This window comes from Neovison vison, chromosome 3 (genome assembly GCF_020171115.1).
Source record: "Neovison vison isolate M4711 chromosome 3, ASM_NN_V1, whole genome shotgun sequence".
NCBI classification, from domain to species: Eukaryota; Metazoa; Chordata; class Mammalia; order Carnivora; family Mustelidae; genus Neogale; species Neogale vison.
The window spans coordinates 151,092,742-151,112,654 of NC_058093.1; the positions used below are offsets into that span (position 1 = coordinate 151,092,742).

At 41.8% G+C, this 19,913-nt stretch overlaps 1 protein-coding gene across 2 annotated transcripts in view; it reads left to right on the forward strand.

Moving 5' to 3' along the window:
• Positions 1–4,505: 4,505 nt before the first annotated feature.
• EPG5 (ectopic P-granules autophagy protein 5 homolog) overlaps positions 4,506–19,913 on the forward strand; it is a 107,280-nt gene continuing 91,872 nt past the window's right edge. For both annotated transcript variants that reach the window (XM_044243059.1, XM_044243060.1), the window contains exons 1-3: positions 4,506–4,625; positions 16,887–17,831; positions 19,082–19,319. In XM_044243059.1, the coding sequence (XP_044098994.1) occupies positions 4,563–4,625; positions 16,887–17,831; positions 19,082–19,319 (1,246 nt within the window). In that variant the 5' untranslated portion in view covers positions 4,506–4,562. The remainder of the gene's footprint in view (positions 4,626–16,886; positions 17,832–19,081; positions 19,320–19,913) is intronic.

The window sequence follows — 19,913 nt, forward strand, 5'->3', positions numbered from 1 at the left end:
TCTCTACTCAGTGGAGAACCTGATTGCCCCTCTCTCTCTGCCTGCCTCTCTGCCTACTTGTGATCTCTGTGTGTCAAGTAAATAAATAAAATCTTAAAAAAAAAAGAAGGGTGTTTAAATAAAGTTAGGGAATATTTAATTAATTAAGGGAAAAATGAAATAGAGCCATTTTCCTTACAAGGAAATATCTTCAGAATTTATTAATTAAAAGGTTACAGATAATATATACATAAACATTGAGTATTTAAGAATGTGATATTTGTACATGGGTAGAATGTTTGAAAGGATGCATACTGAACTGTTAATAATGGTTAACTCTAGGGAGAGTAGGGTTAACTTTCTATTACATGTTTTTCTATGTTATACTTCTGTGTTGTTTGCAGACACATTTAAGAATATTATAATTTAACACTATTATAGGATTTTTTTGAAGGGAAGAAAAAATATATAAAACCAATACCCAATAGTCAGTGCTGTGACTATTCTGAATAACCCAGTATCTTTTAAATGAAATATTTCTGATACTCATCTCAGCTCCAGTGTGTAAGTACAGAGTACTGCAATTACGGAGAGAGTAAGCCTAGATACCTATCTTAAAAGTCTATTTGGGGGCCCCTGGGTGCCTCAGTCAGTTAAGCGTCTGCCTTCAGTTCAGGTCATGATCCCAGGGTCTTGGGATCAAGCCTGGTATTGGGCTCCCTGCTCAGCGGGGAGACTGTTTCTCCCTCTCCCTCTGCCTGCTTCTCCCTCTGCCTGCCGCTCCCCCTGCTTGAGCTCTCTTTCTCTCTTTGTCAAATAAATAAGGAGAATCTTTTTTAAAAAAGTGTATTTATACTGTACGACTTCATTGGTTCAAATTCCAGCCCTCCCATTTACTAGCTCAGGCTACCTTGCTAGAATGACCGTAGGCAAATCATTTAACATCCTTGAGTCTCAGTCCCTTTCTATAAAATGAGAACAATAAAACAACTGACTTCGCAGAATTGTTGTGAGAATCAAGTGAATTATGTGAAAAGTACTCAGAACAGTTCCTGACTGATAGTAAGAGCTCAGGAAATGGTGATTATCACTACCCATGGATCTTTTTTTTTTTTTAAGTGTGATAGTTTTTTTTTTTTTTAAGATTGTTATTTGTTTATTTGATAGAGATCACAAGTAGGCAGAGAGGCAGGCAGAGAGAGAGGAGGAAGCAGGCTCCCTGCTGAGCAGAGAGCCCAATGTGAGGCTTGATCCCAGGACCCTGAGATCATGACCTGAGCCGAAGGCAGAGGCCTTAACCCACTGAGCCACCCAGGCGCCCCTACCCAAGGATCTTAGTAGCAAACCTTCCACTGTTAAATTAGGCCAGTGATTAACCATGCTTGCTGCCAATGTAAATTTTTTAGGGTTTCTGCAGATAACATTTATGTATAGAAGATACATTTATCATTATTTTCTTTTTTGAAAATAACCTTTTTTTGAAAGTAACCTTTGGGCTCAGTGGGTTGGGCCGCTGCCTTCGGCTCGGGTCATGATCTCGGGGTCCTGGGATCGAGGCCCGCATCGGGCTCTCTGCTCAGCGGGGAGCCTGCTTCCTCCTCTCTCTCTGCCTGCCTCTCTGCCTGCTTGTGATCTCTCTCTGTCAAATACATAAATAAAATCTTTAAAAAAAAAAAATCAAAATTAATGTTCAATTTATTAGTCATATACATTGTAAAATTTAGTTTTTCTTTTTCTTTTTTAATTTAGTTTTTCTTAAGTCTTTATCTTTATAAATCTCAACATTCTATTTATAAATCTAATAAATTTTAATAATCACTTTCAAGGGGGGGCTTAAACATTTGGTCATTCAAATTCAATAGACCAAATTTTGTTCAACAATCAGTTCCATTTATGACTTAAATTCCCTCAAGTATTTTAAACTACAGTATTAAATTAAAAAAAATATTTTATTTATTTATTTGACAGAGAAAGAGATCACAGGTAGGCAGTGATGAAGTTCACTGAACCTAGGTGAGGTTCAGTGGGGTGAGGTTCGGAGCCGACGGCTAAAGAAAGAATTCTTAAGACGTCTCTGGTGCAAAAAGGTGGTTTATTAGAGCACGGGGACAGGACCCGTGGGCAGGCAGAGATGCGGCTGCCCCGAGCCTGTGAGGAGTGTCTGGTTATATACACAGGAGTTGGGTAGGTGAGGACAAAGGGCTGTTCAGAAGAGCTATTGGGGTAAAGAAGACTATCAGGATATTGAAGGCCTGGTTACTATCAAGCCAAGGCCACTTTCCCTCTAATGAGGCATTAACATAAAGACAATTGGGAGTCTCCTGGTGGAATGTTACATTCCTGCTATCAAGCGTCCTTGTTAGTGAGATTTAGGTTTTAAAAGAAATTTAACTTTATTTACTTTTCCTTCTACCTCCGTCTCCTTCGGTTTTTTATGGAGGGGAGGGTGATGTTAGGGCTTGAGGAACTGAGTTATGTGTCTTTGGAAATTGGGCTATTGATAAGGTAACTTCTTGGTTGTAAATCTCAAGGACATTTGTAAACCAAGAGAGACTCCTGCCTTGCAGGACTGTGATCTCTGCAAGATAACCATTTGCTCTTCTTTTAGGGCAGTCAGGGATGCCTGTGGAATGCCACACATATTACCAAGGGGAATGGGTGGAGAGGGGGTGCAAGGCGCCAGCCCCTGCTCCGTTCTCAGCCAGCCTCCTACTCCCTCATCAGGCAGAGCAGCAGGCAGAGATAGAGGGGGAGCAGGCTCCCTGCTGAGCAGAGAGCCTGATGCAGGGCTCGATCCCAGGACTGAGATCATGACCTGAGCCGAAGGCAGAGGCTTAATCCACTGAGCCACCCAAATGCCCCTAAATTACACTATTAAATTTAATATAGGTTAATTTATTCTATTGCCTGAACTGACCAGCAAAACTACTTATAGTACTAAGTTCTAACAAATTCAGTTCATATATATATTTTTCAACACTTTTTTTTTTTAAACAAAATTCAATTTGTAAATGTAAAGTATGCCACTTTCCCCCTTAGGCTGTGATACATTTATCTCAACTTATCAATGCTTTCCAACTAAATTGTAAACCATAGGAAGTGAAGGTAGGGTCACTTCTGTTTTGCTAAGTAGTGACTAACATGTACAGAACTTTGAAGGCCAAGAAGGATTTGAATTGGTCTAAACCGGAAAGGGCATTCCAGACCTGAAGAAACACCAGCAAAAGTAATGGGTAGTAAAGGTGGTAAAAAGATTTTGTTCGCATTTACCAAGTCTTGCCCATTATAAATAAATAAATAAATAAATAAATAAGCGAGCGCGCGCGCGCGACACACACACAGAGGTATACAAAGCGCATGTGTGTACTAAGTGGCTTGATAACATTTTTGTTGTTGAGGATTTCAAAATACATGATACCGTTCTTTGTATAATCAAATAGCTCCTAAACAAGTCGCTGTGCAGGGTGTATCTCTGAAATGCTTCCCATTGCTCATATCATATTCCCGGATTTTTCCTTCTAGGATATGCTACCAGCGCGTGGATAGTCTTATTTTCCTCCCACATAAGCCATCTCAACTATCTTACCCCGCCACCAGACAAAACAACTCACACTCATTTGTTCCATCCATCAAATATTTATTGAGCATCTACTCTACACTGGCCCGTGTTGTCAAGACCCTGGGGAGGCAAGAGGGAACAAAACAAACAAAGCTTGCCCTTTAAAAGCTTACATTCTGGAGCAGGTGACAGGCACAAACATAAAAGCAAATTATGTAGTATTTTAAGGGGCACTAAGTGCTTTGGATAGAAGAAACTGAACAGCTGGGGAAGGGAGATGGCGCCAGGTTTTTAACACCTGGAATTTAAAAATGAAGCAAGGTACGGACAATCTACACTAAGAACGCTTTTACGTGTCTTATTTCTTCTCTGCCCTTCTCGGGACAGGGGTCTGTTTCCCGCCTGGCACTTTGTACAGTAATGGTAACTTCCATTCACTGATATGCCTGTCCCTCCACAAGTACCTTTCCCGACTGGGCCGTTTAATCGTCATCAAATAGCATCGTTCCCATTTACAAAAGAGGGAACCAACATGCAAATCTCAGGGGTACATCCCGAGCGCAAAGCAGAGGCTGAGGCTGACTGGATCCACTTAACTACAGGTCCAAACGAGACTGAGCGACGTCCGTCCCCGGACTCCTTAAAGCTGGCGAGCGTGAGGTGTGCGCCAGCGCACCCGGCGCGCACACTGAGTGAGGGCAGGAGAGACAGATGAGACGCTCCACCGGGAGAGCCTGCACCGGGGTTCACACAACCCAACGAACCTGCGTACGGGGCACAAGGAGCACTGAGCCAGGGGTGGGGCCTGGAGGGAAGGGGCGGGGCCGCCATCCTTCAGTGCAAAAATACGCCTCCTGGAGTGGTTTGTCCTACGTTGCGGCCCGTAGCGTCCCTGGCCGCCGCCTCTTCTCCGGGAGTGGTGGAGGCCCGATCACGTGATGAATCCGGAGGCCGGAACTGGGTCGGTTGTGGCAAGCGCAGGGTTTTGACAAAAACAAACAGCGACGGCGCTGCCGCAGGGTCTATGGCCGAGGCGGTGAGGCCTCCGCGCCGGGCCAAGCCCAAGGCCAGCCGGACAAAAACCAAGGTGAGGATCTCCCCGCCACCCTCCCGAGACCGTGGTGGATGCGCCCTGTCTCCTTTTCCCTCTCTTGGGCCTCTCCAGCCAGGGCTACCTATCTCCTGAGCCCTCCGCAGTCTCTGGCCGCACCTTCCAGCATGAGATCCCACCACCCACCGACACCAGCCCTGTTCGTCTATTCGAGCTCCACGTTCCCTTATTATATTTTGTCAGGAGCCCATATTTTCCTTTTTCTTCTCTGACATCAGGGGGCTCTTTCTTTTCTGCTTTCTTCTTGACTTTTCCACACCTGGGCCTGGATTCCTGCCGTGGAGCACTTTTCAATTCCCAGTTTCATCTTTGACTCTCTTTTGTCCTTTATTTTTTTAAAAGATTTTATTTGTTTATTTGGCAGACAGAGATCACAAGTAGACAGAGAGGCAGGTAGAGAGAGAGAGAGGGAAGCAGGCTCCCTGCTGAGCAGAGAGCCCTATGCGGGACTGTGTCCCAGGACCCTGAGATCATGACCTGAGTCGAAGGCAGAGGCTTAACCCACTGAGCCACCCAGGCGCCCTCTTTTGTCCTTTAAACTTAAACCTGGGAACATTTTCAGTCCTCTCGTGAACAGAGGGAGGGAGCCGCTTCTCCACGGGTAGCATGAGCCCTCTGGCAGAGCTAGCTATATGGATAGCGACAGATTGTAGCGATGTACCTTTTTACTTTTGAAATTCGAGGTGGTAGGGTGCTGCTGTTGTTTATTTCTCATAATCCTGGTCGTTTATGATGGGGGATGAATGTCCAGAAATTAAACCAGAGCAGGACTCACACAGTAGAGATGGGTTTGAATTTTCTGGGTTACTTTTGTTGGTTTGGTTTGTTTTCAGGTGCAGCTTGGTTTTAATTTTTCTCATATATTTTCTGAAATGACACTTATTTTACAGTGAACAGGTTAAATGCTGCCCCTGGATGGCTGGACCTAGATTATTCTGGCTTACCTGGAACTGAATTTACATTAAGGGAATAATGAGGGTAGTAATACAATTACTGGAAATTTCCTTTCTAACAAGTGAGTGATGTTGCAAAGCAAGTGTAGCTTAAAAATGGTACTTAAATCTTTCTCATAGGAGCAAAGTTTTGACAGGAGACAGGTGTTGAAAGATACTGTTTTTAATTAGCCATAAATGATATATGTGACTCTGTTTTATTGTGCATTTTAAAAAGGCTGTAATGGAGTTATGCACACCAGTGTACCCAGGCCTATGAGGAGTTACTCTTTGGGGTGAAAGCCATTTTGCTATCTAATTTAAGAAGCTTATTTAAGAGAAATAATTTTTCATTGTATTGGGCTGGTAAAGAACTAGCTAGATGGAGGAAGAAAAAAAAAAAGCCCTTGGTGAATGGTGCATAAGGTCCTTGTACCTAGAATATGGTAGTGCGTAACATGTAAACATCAGTCATGTAGAGGGCAGAACATTAAATCTTAATATGTAGGACTTTTTTTTTCCCCTCAAACAAATGATGAAACTAAAGACCAGAGAAGTTAAATGGTAGGCCCAAAGTCAGTTTGATAACTCAGATTAAAGCCAAAAATCTCAATCCAGTAGCTTAGTTCATTAATTCATATATCTATATGTCTGTCTATAGATACTTAAAAATAGTTAAGAAGATTCTCTGTCACGTTATTTTGTTTGCAACAGGACTTCTAAAGTAAAAACCTCAAGCTTTTAATCTATCTTGGAAAACCAATTGTGCATTTTATTGACACATTTCAGGCAATTTTCCTACACAGACGTATGTTAATTTATTTGAAGAGGCCTTCATTCCAGAGGTGTTTGGTCAAACCAGAAATCCTGGATGCGTGCTTTTTTCTCTCTCCAAATCTAATCAGTCACTAAGTCCTGCCAGTTGTATTTCCTAAATACTCTCTTAATTTTGCTCATTTTTCTCCATTGTACCACCACCATCCTCCAAGGAAGACTTCTTGGATTTCTGCTAAACTGGCTTTTCCAAATTCATTTTAGCTTCCACTCTCTAAACTGAAGCCGGTTGATAGTTTTAAAAACAAAAACCAAAACTGATAACTCTCCTCCTTAAAATCTTGCAAAGGTTCCCCATTACCCCGAGGCTGGAGTCCAGAGTCCTCAGCATGGACTCGGGCCCTTAATGATCTGGCTTCTATCTTTCTCTTCAGCCTCAGGTTTACTACTACCATCTCTTTGGTTCTCAACTATATATATAAAATACATATATATGTGTATCTTCTGCTTCAGGGCCTTTGCACATGCTATTTCTTCTACCCTCATTTCTCTTCCTACCCCTCTTCACCTACTGCTCAGTTGTGAGGTCTCTACTAAAACAGTACTTCCTTGGAAGAGCTTTCCCTTATCACCCCCATGTTACTCCCTCCTGCAGTAACACCTTGCACCTCCTTTGTCCCTTGTCTCACTTGTAGTTATTTTGACAACAACTCTTCTCCATAGACTGTGTCCTCAGTGAGGCAAGGACTTGTTTGTTTCCAGTACCCTTCACAGCCCTTTTTGCACTTGATCATGTTTGTTAAATAAAGGAATAGATGCCAGTATTGAAGAATACTTCCAAGCTTATTTCCTCTGAGTAGAATGAAAAAAACAAGTGGAAAAAGTCCACAACACCAGCAAGGCTCTCATACCTGTCATTGTAAAAATTGTTCTTTTAGAGTCAGTAGATTTGTTTTAGTGTTGGCATAATTATAAAGGTCTGCATTAATGAAATCTTTATTATCTGTTGTCTAATTTAGCAGTGATTTACGGAGCCAAGACTCAGTTCAGGAAGTGAGTAGTGTCACGTGTTGTTCCCTTCAGATAGTTTGACTGGCTTGTGGATTTTTTTTTTACCCAGCAGCTGACCTGCATTCCTCAATGTTAATCATCTGGTAGATGACTTCACATTGTTAGGCTGTAGTTAATCTCCTCATTCCTAAGAGGTTGTCCTAATAATGTTTTCATTCTTTTAGTACATCTACTGGAATATCCCCCACCTCAGAGGACCCTGACTTTGGTGATCTTGGTAGATTTTGAGTTAAGAACAGTAGATTCTTAGATTTGGACTTATTCTACAGATGCAGTGTGTATTTTACAGTCATGGAATATGCACAAACAGTTAAACTCTGAATGCCAGGGGCGCCTGGGTGGCTCAGTGGATTAAGCCGCTGCCTTTGGCTCAGGTCATGATCTCAGTGTCCTGGGATCGAGCCCCGCATCGGGCCCTCTGCTCAGCAGGGAGCCTGCTTCCCCCTCTGTCTCTGCCTGCCTCTCTGCCTACTTGTGATCTCTCTCTCTGTCAAATAAAATAAATAAAATCTTAAAAAAAAAACAAAAACAAAAACTCTGAATGCCAGCAACTCATTAATTGTAACAGCATATTGTAATTGCTAAGGGTAGACTGAGATGTGGCCCAGAAAGCTGATCACAGAAATGGAAAGACCCTTAATTTTTTTTTTAATTTTTAAAAGATTTTATTTATTTATTTGAGAGAGAGAGAACAAGCAGTGGGGAAGGGCAGAGGGAAAGAGAGAGAGAGAGAAGCAAACTCCCTACTGAGCAGGGAGCCTGACTGGGGCTCGATCCCAGGACCCAGAGATCATGACCTGAGCCAAAGGCAGATGCTTAACCGACTGAGCCATCCAGGTGCCTCTGGAAAGACCTTTAAATCTCCATCCCCTCTTGTTTCTTAGCCTGGATGATTTCTACCACTTAGCTGCTCCCCCTCATGAATAGGAATGAAGGTAGGGGATGTTATATATTATTTAGGTCCTTTTGTGCCTCCTAAGGTCCATTCGTTTGTTGAGCAAACACTCATTGGTCACCAGGAACTGTTCTAGGCACCTGGGAAGTAATATAAGAAAATGAGAGAACCTGGTCTTAATGTACATCACATTCTCAAGGGAGAGGACAAATGAACAACCCCACCTAATAAAATAAAATATATGATATATTAGGAGATGATAAGTGTGAGGAAAAGAGAAAAAGAACAGGGCACAGAGTTGGGGAGCAGTGGTGAGAGATAAGGATGGGTTGCAGTTTTCCAAGGTGACATTTAAGTAAAGACACGAAAGAGATGAGGGAGTTAGCCATGTAGATATTGGGGAAGAAACGTTCCAAGCTAAGGCCCTAAGGGAGTGGCCTGCCTGGCCTGCCCTAAGAACTGCCAGGAGGCAGTCTGGGTAGGGGAGGAGTGAGGGACAGGGGAATAGTGGGATAAAGTCAGAAACCTAACACACGGGCCAGGTCAAGCAGGGCTGTGGGGGCCATTGTAGCAACTTCTGCTTTGAAATATGTAAGCACCTCAACAGTTTTGAGCAGAGAAGGGGTATGATCTGAGTTATGCCTTAAAGGATCACTGTGCTTGCTGTGTTGAGAATCAGCTGTAAAGGAGCAAGAGTAAAGGCAGAGACCTTTAGTCTGTTGGAATAATCCAGGCAAGAGGTGACAGTGGCTCAGACCAGACTTGTACAGCAGAGGTGGTGAGAAGTGTTTGAACTCTGGAAGTTTCTGCAGGTAGAGCCAAGAGGATTTTCCGATGGCTTGGATCTGGCATGTGAGAGAGAGAAGAATCACGGATGACTCTGAGACGAGGAGGTGGTGGGTGGAACGGGTTTGGGGGCTGATTAGGAGTTCAGCTTTGATTATGGTAATTTTGAAACAGGTGTCTATTAGACATCAAAATGGAGATATAAAGTAGGGTTGCGTATATGAATCTAGAGCTTGGGAGAGCCAGGTTGGGATTAAGATCTGGGAGTCTTCGGGGTGCCTGAGTGGCTCAGTTGATTGAACGTCCAGCTCTTGGTTTTGGCTCAGGTCACGATCTCAGGGTCATGGCATCAAGCCCCGCATTGGGCTCCATGCTCTCAGCACGCAGTCTGCTTGAGATCCTCTCCCCCCACCAATAAATCAATCTTAAAAAAAAAAAAAAAAAGATCTGAGAGTCTTTGGCATATAGTCATTAGCATATAGGTAGTTATTTAAAGCCAGAGACTGAATTAGGTTACTTTGGGAATGAGTGTCATATAGAAAGGTGATAAGAAAAGAACCCAGGGACACCCCAACTTTAAGAGTTTGGGGAGAAGGGGGAGAAGAAGAAAAGGAAGTGTGAGGAGTGATCAGTGAGGTAGAGAGGGAGTACGTGTCCCCAGTGCCCTTAACTGAGAGAGTGGGGTCCCAGAAGCTGAGTGAGGGAAGTGTATGATAGAGGAGGAACAGGTCAAGCTTGTCAAGCCTAATACTTAAAGGAAGATTGTTAAGAGCACAGGAAAGCGGTGGCAGCTAAGAGCAGATGTATTCAAGGCAGAACGTAGAGACCTTACCCTTCCCCCAAGCCTTTTCACTCGTACAGCATCCCTGTATACCCCAAGGAGGGCTGGAACAGTTGCCCAAAGAGCTTTTGACTTAAACAGACCCACATATCCAAGCCCTTTTTATCTCTTCTATGCCAGACATTGTGCAAAGTGCTGCGGATACAGACATTATTGATAAACAGATCCTGTCTTTAGAATAATCTCATGGAAGTATTCTACGAAATGTATAAAACTTGAACTTTCATTATTTGTGAAGAAGCAGCTCATTGTATTCTTACAGAAGCAAAGGAGTTGTAAATTTTTTTTACTTACTTCAGCTCAGAGAGAAAGAATTGTGAGTGAGGAAACTTCCAGTTTGTTTCCCAAAACATACACTCTTTATTTTTCTTCTAATTATAAAAGTGCTCATTGCTTCCAGAAGAATGTGCATCTGAGCGGGACACACACACACACACATACACACAGAAATGTACAGCAGAAGTGAAATGCCCTGAATTCTGTTTTCTGGGAAAAACTGTTGGTAGTGTTTTGTGTGAGTTCTTTAGTTTTTTGCCCACTTGTACACAACACTGCAGAGCATGTTTACTGTGATGTGTAGTTAAGTTTGTTTTTCCTTGTTTATTGATAAAGAAAATTCTTCCATTCTTCCATTTCTGTATAAGTGATTATTTTTCCATTCTTCCATTTCTGTATAAGTGCTTGCTTATTTTTCCTTCTGTGGAATTATTTTAATATTTATTCTCTACCTATATGTAACTTAGGTTAAAAGTAAAGAAATACAGATTCCTAACCTGGCCATCTTTAGTTGTGAGAACTGTGTCCCCTTGCTTAAGATAAAATTATGTAAGTATGAATTTTTTGCACACGTGACTTGATACACATGGAGTTGTGTTTGAATTTTGTGATCTGTAATGATTATTATATATACAATACGTTCATCTGTATCTTTATCTCCAGTTAACTCAAGTAGGCAAAATAATCAGAAGCTGGCTTTTTAATTTTTAAGTGACATTTTATATTTTTAGTGTAAGAATAGATTCTGATTTTGGCAAAAAAGTCAAGTTTCTTCCGACTGATTGGGGATTCCCTCTGCTTTCTGAGAGGTACATAAAGTAAATTTCTGAATGTGCCTGAGCACATGGGAAGTATAAATATTTGTTGGATAAATGAATAATTTCTTTTTATTTCTTATTCTAGTACCTAGGACAGGGCCCAGTATACAGTTTGTGCTCAGTAAATCCTTGTATTTTATAGGTCATCACCATTGTCTCAGGAAACATTTACTGAACATTGTTAAAAATCAGAGGCAGATCAGATCCAAAGACACATAGTGCCTGGACCTAAGATACTTGTGGTTTATATGGGGGGGAAACAGAACTTAAAGATAAATTAACCTGTGGGACGCCTGGGTGGCTCAGTTGGTTGGACAACTGCCTTCGGCTCAGGGCGTGATCCTGGAGTCCTGGGATCGAGTCCCACATCAGGCTCCCAGCTCCATGGGGAGTCTGCTTCGCTCTCTGACCTTCTCCTCGCTCATGCTCTCTCTCACTGTCTTTCTCTCTCAAATAAATAAATAAAATCTTTAAAAAAAAAAAAAAGATAAATTAACCTGTAATCAGGGCCGGAGGACAAGTACACACAGCAGGAATTCATAGTAAAGCATGTGTGGAAGGGCTGGTGTGGTCATTAAAGGAAGAATTTTTCTGGAGGCATGGTCATAACTGAGTCATCAAAGGCACTGAGTTAAGAATCAGTCTTTCATTAAGTGGAGAGCTGTGACTGTTTGTGGTGTTCAGAGCAGTGTTTTAGGGGAGCCAAAGTTACAATGGTGTTTGGAATGAATTGGTGGTGGGGCAGAGGCTGCTGGCTTGGAGACCATTCAGGACCTGCTCCCCTATTTGGTACTTGGGAAAGTGAAGTAAGCCACAGGGCGCTCACCACTGCCTTTGAGGCTCTGGCATCAGTGGTGATTTCAGCAAGTCCCCTCTCTGCATTCATACCTAGAGGTCCTGTCCTCGTACCGGGATCCTCGATGGAGCAGCGTCAGGCCTTTGCCATCAGCTCCAACGATTGTCCGTCCTTCCCTCCAGGTTGCCTTCTCTGGTCTGGATAGTCCATTTGAATCGAAGCACCAGCTTCTCTGTCCTTCCCTCACTTTTTCCTTGGGCCAGCTCCAGGCTAATTTCTCTTTGGACCCAACTACCCTAACCAAGACAGGTAGAGAGTTTTCTTTGGTTCCACTCTGGAAACCCAGAGAAGCACTGAGTTCTACTCCAGGGGAACTAAAAGCCTAAACAAAATCTTGTGTTTCTTTCCAGAGAGGCTAAGAAGTTTTTAAAAAAATTCATTTGGTTCTCTGGCCTCATTATCTGTTCCTACAGCTGCTGGGAGTGGGCAGGCAGGTTTGGGAGTAGCAGCTGGACACTTCATTTTGTTTGGTGGAGGGAAAGAATTTGAAATTTCCAGGCAATTCTGGAGTGAGGGGAGAGGGCAGAGTGAGGTGGTGTTGGAGTGGAATGAAGTGGGGGTTAAAAACTGCCTGAGGGGTAGGTTGGATAGGAAGGCTCTCATGCTTGCATGTTGGAGGCAGTGTAGTTGCTTTCTGTGCCCTTGATCATGTGGCCTGTCTTGTGGCTGCTTCCAGCTCCCTTGTCTTCTCTTCCAGTTAGCATTTAACACCCCTAGAGGTCTCTTTCAGCTTCAGAAGAGAGAAATAAAAATCTTCTCTGTTCCACATTCCAGTCTCTGCTTCCTTACTTCTCACTCATTTTGTCAGCTCACTAAGTTTTAAAAATCTCTCCTAGCTTTTTGAGATGCAATTCACACGCTATACAATTCACCTATTTATAATGTATAATTTGGTGGTTTTTAGTGTGACTGTAAGGTTGTGTACCTATCACCACGGTTAGGAGCTGCTGAACGGTCTTTCATAGTGGCTGCATCACGTTATAATCCCACCAGCAGTGTATGAGGTTCGGATTTCTTTACATCCTTACTATCACTTTACATCACTTACTATCTGACTTTAAATAGTTTTCCTACTGGACATGACATGGTGTCTCATGATTTGGATTGGTTTTTCTGTAATGGCTTCTGATGTTAGCATCTTTCTATGGGCCATTTTTATATCCCCCTTGGAGAAATGTCTGTTCACATCCTTTGCCCATTTTTACATTGGGTTATTCATCTTTTTATTATTGGGTTAGATGAGTTCCTTTTTTATGCTGAGTATAAGTCCCTTATAATTGATTTGCAACTATTTCCTCCCATGCCGTGGGTTGTTAACTTTTCACTTCAAGGTGTCATTTTCAGCACAAATATTTTTAATTTTTATGAAGTTCAGTTTATTTTTTTCTTTTGCTATTTGTACTTTTGATGTCATGTGTAACCCAGAATCATTAAGATTTACATCTCTGGGGGTATCTGGGTGGCTCAGCTGTTAAGCGTCTATCTTCGGCTCAGGTCATGATCCCAGGGTCCTGGGATCTAGGAGCGCATCAGGCTCCCTGCTCAGCGGGAAGCCTGCTTGTCCCTCTCCCACTCACCCTGCTTGTGTTCCCTCTCTCAGTCAAATAAATAAAATCTTAAAAAAAAAAAGATTTACACCTATTTTTTCTTCTAAGAGTTGTAAAGTTTTAGCTCTTACATTAGGTCTGTGATCCTTTTTGAATTAATTTTTGTGTGTGATGGAAGGTAAGGGTCCAGTTCACTCTTTGGATATCCTGTTGTTAAGCAGCATTTCTTGAAGACTGCTCATTGTTCATTATATTGTCTTGGCACTGTTATTGAAAATCAGTTGACTGTAAATACAAGGTTTTATTTCTGGATTCTCAGTTCTCTTCCATTGACCTACTTGTCTGTATGCTGCGACCACACTGTCTTTATTAATCTAGTTTTATAGTAGGTTTTGAAGTAGGTTTATAGTGGTTTTGAAGTATGAGATCTCCTTTCTCCTTCTTCTTTAAGATTGTTTTGTCTGCTCTGGGTCCCTTGCATTTTCTTATGAGTTTGAGGATCGAGCTTGTCATTTTCTGCAAAAAAGACAGCTGAACTTTTGATTGAGATTCTGTTGAATTTGTGTATCAATTTGAGGAGCATTGCCGTCTTAACAATATTGTGATCTGATCCATGAACATGGGATGTGTTTCCATTTATTAAGTCTTCAGTTCTTTTAATGATGTTTGGCAATTTTCAGAGTACAATTTTTACAATTCTTTTGTTAAAGTTATCTCAATTTTATTCTTTGCCCATTATAAATGAGATTATTTTCTTAATTTTATGTTTTGATTATTCAACTCACTAAAATTTGGCCTTACTCCCAACAAGTACACCAGCATTTCTCTCACTGTAGTAGCCATGGTCCTCCGTCTCCTGATTTTCTCTTTCTGACCTCCCACTCTGACAGACCTACTTATTATAGAAGTGTGCTAAACATCATTGCAGTGTAATTAGACCCACTTCATTTTCTTATGAATACTCGTTAATGCTTTTTATTGTTCATGATTTTAGGCAGTTAGACAGACTCATTTGTGTGCATTGTGTGGCTCATATCTGAATTTGATGTTCACAGTGTAGATTAAAGTAATTTTGGAGGGGCACGTACTTCTTTAGTTTACCCACCATTGTAAATGTTTGGTAGCCATTACCAGTGAGCGACCTCAAATTCCATTTCAAAAACAATTATCTTTTCTTCCTACTATTAGGTACATATAAGTGGCTTATATTTTTGGTTCTTGTCAGCTTTTTTTTTGCTTGACATTTGCTGGACAGCACAATCCAAAATCACTGATAACTTGTGAAACTGTCAGGTTTGTCTTCTTAAAATTTCATAGTGAAAGGGGAATGTTTGAGTGATGCATTTTTTTTTTCAGTTTGTTTGAGTGTAACAATTTTATTTAAAGAATCTTCTGTAATTTTTTTCTTCTTTATTAGCATGTTTTCCTGTGTATCTACTTTGTGTGTTAATGCCTGAGTTTTTTTTTTTTTTTAAACGGTAACTCATTTTATTGCACTTTCTTTTAACAGTTAACTTTTTTTTGTCTTTGTGTTTTGGGAGACCATTTCAGACTTGTCTTGTGAAATGTTGTAAATATAGTACAGAGAGTTCCATATACCTTTCATGCAGTATCCTCTGATGTCACCCTCTCACATAATCATAAATTCTGTAGTGTAGAACATTTATCATAACCAAGAAGTTAATGTTGGCAAAATACTATTAACTGAGATATAGAACTTACTTGGATTTCAGCAGTTTTCCTACCATTGTCCTTTTTCTATTCCAGAATCCAATCCAGGGTCCTACAGAGTATTTAGTTGTCCTGTCTTTGTTTTTTCCTCCAGTCTCTTGATGGTTTCTCAGTCTTTTCTTTGATGACCATAACATTTCTGTTATTCTTTTTTTTTTTTTAAAGATTTATTTATTTATTTATTTGAGAGAGAGAGAGACAGAGAGCGACCATGTGGAGGGAGAGAGGGAGATAGAAATTTTAGCAGACTCTGCACTGAGTGCATTGCCTGACGTGGGGCTCTGTCTCACGACTCTGAGATCATGACCTGAACCGGAACCAAGAGTCAGGCATTTAACTGTACCACCCAGGGGCCCCATGTTTCTGTTATTTTGTAGACTGTTTTCTAATTTGAGTTTTTCTCTGGTATTCCCCCCCCCCAAAGATTTATTTATTTATTTATCCGACAGAGAGAGATCACAAGTAGGCAGGCAGAGAGAAAGAGAGGGAGGAAGCAGGCTCCCTGCTGAGCAGAGAACCCGATGTGGGACTCGATCCCAGGACCCTGGGATCATGACCTGAGCCGAAGGCAGAGGCTTTAACCCACTGAGCCACCTAGGCGCCCCTCTCTGGTATTTTTTTATACTTAGATTGAAGTTATGTGTTATTGGAAAGGACACTTGAAGAGGTGATAGGCCTTTTCAGAACCTTACATGGGGTTATGCTACTGGTCATATTAATCTTGATTACACAGTTAAAGTATCATTTGCCAGAATTCTCCACAGAACCTTACCATTTACCCCTTCGTAATTACTAAATATTTAGGAGAAACTTTGATGCTATCCAGGTGTCTTGTTTCTCCTTGAATTTTTACTCACTCACTTTAGCATCCGTCAGCAGATTTTGCTGTGACAGTTATTACCATGGCGTTGTAATGGTGATTTCCTGTTTTTCTCATTCCATCTACATTTACTAATTGGAGTTCTGTAAGGAGGAGTGTCACTTTTGCTCATTTATTATTTATTTATGTCAGTATGGACTTGTGATATTTATTTTATTCTGTAGGTTATAATCTAATACTATAGTCATTTTTATTATTCAAGTTATTTGACTATTTCTGCTTGAGTTTTAAGTGAATATGTTTGTCAAGATGAAGATAAATCGATTGAGGCCTATGCCACTTGGACACTGTTCTTTTGACCTCTAGGAGAGTGGAGAATGACCTAATTAAAACTTCCTCCTCTGTTCTTGCATCGTAATTTGCTGCTTCTTTTGATGTCTTTCTTTGTTACGATTAGACTAGTGAATCTCCCACACTTAACATAGCCAAAATTGAATAATAATGGGAAATACAAAACACGTTACTTATTTTTTTTTAAGTTAACTTGTTTTTGTTTTTAAAGATTTTATTTATTTATTTGACAGAGAGATCACAAGTAGGCAGAGAGGCAGACAGAGAGAGGGGGAAGCAAGCTCCTCACTGAGCAGAAAGCCCAATGCGGGGCTCGATCCCAGGACCCTGAGATCATGACCTGAGTTGAAGGCAGAGGCTTTAACCCACTGAGCCACTCAGGTGCCTCGATACACATTACTTACGAAGTTTATTTAGATTCCATTTGCTAATTATAAAAATTTAGATTCTTGTATACAATTTAAGAATTTCTTATGTTGAAAGCATCAGTTGTTACTTCAGTGTTTTAAATTATTTCACATTATAAATCTCATTTTTAGGAAAAGAAGAAATCAGAAACCCTTCAGAGGGAAGAATCTGATGAAGTCTCCCTTCCAGAACCCTCCAGAGAGCTGGCAATCCCTCCTCCAGCTTGTGAATTCAAAGGAGACTGTCTGAAGGTGTTAACTGATTCCCAGCTCCAGAATGCTGCCTGTGGACAAAACGAGAGTGAAATGTTTGATGTACCACTCACCTCCTTAAACATAAGCAACGAAGAGCCCCTGACATGGAACACAGAGACCCTAAAGGGAGGGGAGGAGGTCAGAGCCCGCGTTGGGGATGATGCGGTGAATCTAAAGGTCAGCCCTGGAGACAGTGTCGGAACCAAAGTAGAAACCCCCAAGAACTGCACAGAAGGAGAGGAAAATCAGTTGGTACTATGTGGACCTTCCGAACTTAGCTTGCAATCTAATTTTTCTTATACTCAGCCAGAAATGGAAAATGTACAGGCCAGAGAAACTCAGAAAAAGAAAGATGACAAGCAAGCCTTGGGTCTTTCTTCAGAGGTGCTACAAAATGTTGGCTTGCAGAGTTCTTGTGAAGCCAAAGACATTTTTCAGCCACCTAGAGTGAAAAAACTGTATCCTCAGTTGCCAGCCGAAATTGCTGGAGAAGTACCAGCTTCGATGGCAGCAAAACCCTTGTTTCGTAACGAGCGACTCTACCCAGAGCTCCCATCTCAACCAGAACTAGTACCGTTTACTAAAGAACAGCTGAAGATCTTTGAGCCTGGTTCGTGGCTGGAAAATGTTGAGTCGTATTTAGAAGAATTCGACAGCATGGCTCATCAGGACAGGCATGAGTTTTACGAGCTGCTTTTGAACTACTCGCGATGTCGGAAGCAGCTGCTGCTGGCCGAGGCTGAGCTCCTTGCTCTGACGTCTGATTGCCAAAATGCGAAAAGCCGACTGTGGCACTTTAAGGATGAACAGCTGTCCGTGCAGGTATTTTGGTGTTCTGTGAAGCGTTTCGGCACCTGGGGCATTTGCAGTGGAGCTGCCGTTCTTGTGATGCCATCTAGGTCTGGAGGATGCTTGTACTCACATAGACCCTGTCCTAGCCCAGAGTAGTGTGGTGTAGGAGTCACAAAGTTGGATGCTTGCAGGGGCCATGCAGGTGACCTGAAGGAGTGAAATGGGCTGAGTGGGATGGTGGTCCATGGGTGAGCTCCTTCCTGGCCCACGGGGGCAGCTGCTCTTGAGTTCTAGCTGATCGTTGCCGTGAGCTTGTGATGGTCCAACATTGCCACATCTTTTCACTTCCTAAGAAGAGCTGGAAGTCAGGATTTCTGTGTAAAGGATCCTGATTTAAGACCGTTGGCAACAAAATAGAGAGTAGAGGCCAAACAGGTCATGTTTTCAGGTCAGATTCTGTCTGGGGACCATTTAGTTTGTAACCTTGGGCATAATGCCCAGAACATCCAGATGGGTAGAGAGGGTCAAGGAGAGGCTGATCCATGGAATAAATTTGAGAGCTGAGGAAACAGGAAGGCAATTAGATGTGGCCCTGCGGAGGCCAAGGTGACCCTGTGGAGGCCAAGGGAAGCCACTTCCCAGTGGCCTGGGAAGGTTGGCAAAGAAGAGAAGGCCACTCTTGGCAAGTCTGGCAGTGAGGGGAGGCCGGAGGAGTTATCGAGGAGAAACATGTGGTTTCCCCCATCCTTGATCCTCATTCACTGGGAGACCTTTGTATCTCTCTGTGTAGACAGAAAAGAGTCTGTGGTCAGGGGAACATTTGAAAACACTGAAAAAGAGGATAGACTTAGGAACACAGCTGGGGGTGTTAGTATTGGAAAGGAGAGGGGTTTCTTTTGAGCAGAATCAGAGTAATGAGGGTAAGTACAGAGATATTTTGAAGTCCCTTGAAGTTGTGGGGATATCAGCTTGACTTCCATGTTTGTGAAGTTGAAGGTAAGATTTTCAATTGTGAGACACCTAGGAACAAGTTCTATTATTTTCTCCCTGGGGTTTCTTTTGTCTTCTTTGACCATGTGATGCCTTGTGATTGACTTTATCCCTCTTGGCCCCTGATTATAGATTTGATTTATTGTTCCTTGTGTGGTAGTATTGCCCCCTCACTATGATTTATAAGCTCTTCGAAGGTGGTACTGAAGCTAATAATACATTGTATGCCTGGCTATGTCACGTGTAAAGAGTTAACTGGTTTCCTGTTTTACCCTTTTGTCCACTGCTAGGGTATCTGTGCAGATCAAGTGAAAGTTTCAGGCTATCATCGCTACCAAAGAGTAGAGATGAATGAAAATGCACTGGGGGAGCTAAAGAAGCTATTTGATGCCAAATCTGAGCACCTCCACCAGACCCTCGCTCTGCATTCGTACACCTCTGTGCTCTCAAAGTTGCAAGTGGAGTCTTACATTTATGCCTTACTCAATAGTTCAGCTCTTCTGAGATCTTTAGCAATTCAAGGCCGAGGTATGTGAATCGTGAAAGTCTCTTTTTTGAGGTCTTTGTTGAAGAGAGAATGGAGGAGTTGGTTGAGTGGGTTGTGTACTCATTGGTATTATAAGGGAACATTTGTGCCAGCTGTTTTACCTTGCCTTCCCCAAAGCAGGATTGAGATCTGCCTTTATAACATCTTTTGGGAGCAGAGCTAGGCCTCCCTTCCCTGGGGCTGTCAGTCTGTGCTACTCTGGGAAGCCAAAAAGCTTGCTTTTTATCATTAATGTCCCTTAGTCCCAATTTATGTGCTTGTTACCAAGTAGAGTTCAAATAAATTTTGATTGTAAAACCCATACTCAGCGTTCTTTTTATCCTGTATCTTTAGTGCTTTATATTTGCTTGTCTAGTTTGTTGGGCTGTTTTATATAACTTTCATCAGAGGATCTATAATGATCTGCATTTTTCACCATATTTGGGTTTAAAAAACTAGCTTTAATTGTATGATGTGGTAAATATGAATTAGCTAATTGAATTATGCAGTTTTTATTTCTTGGGGAGATATTAGGAATATTTAAAGTAAAAAATAATCCTGGGTGCCTGGGAGACTCAGTTGGTTAAGCGCCTGAA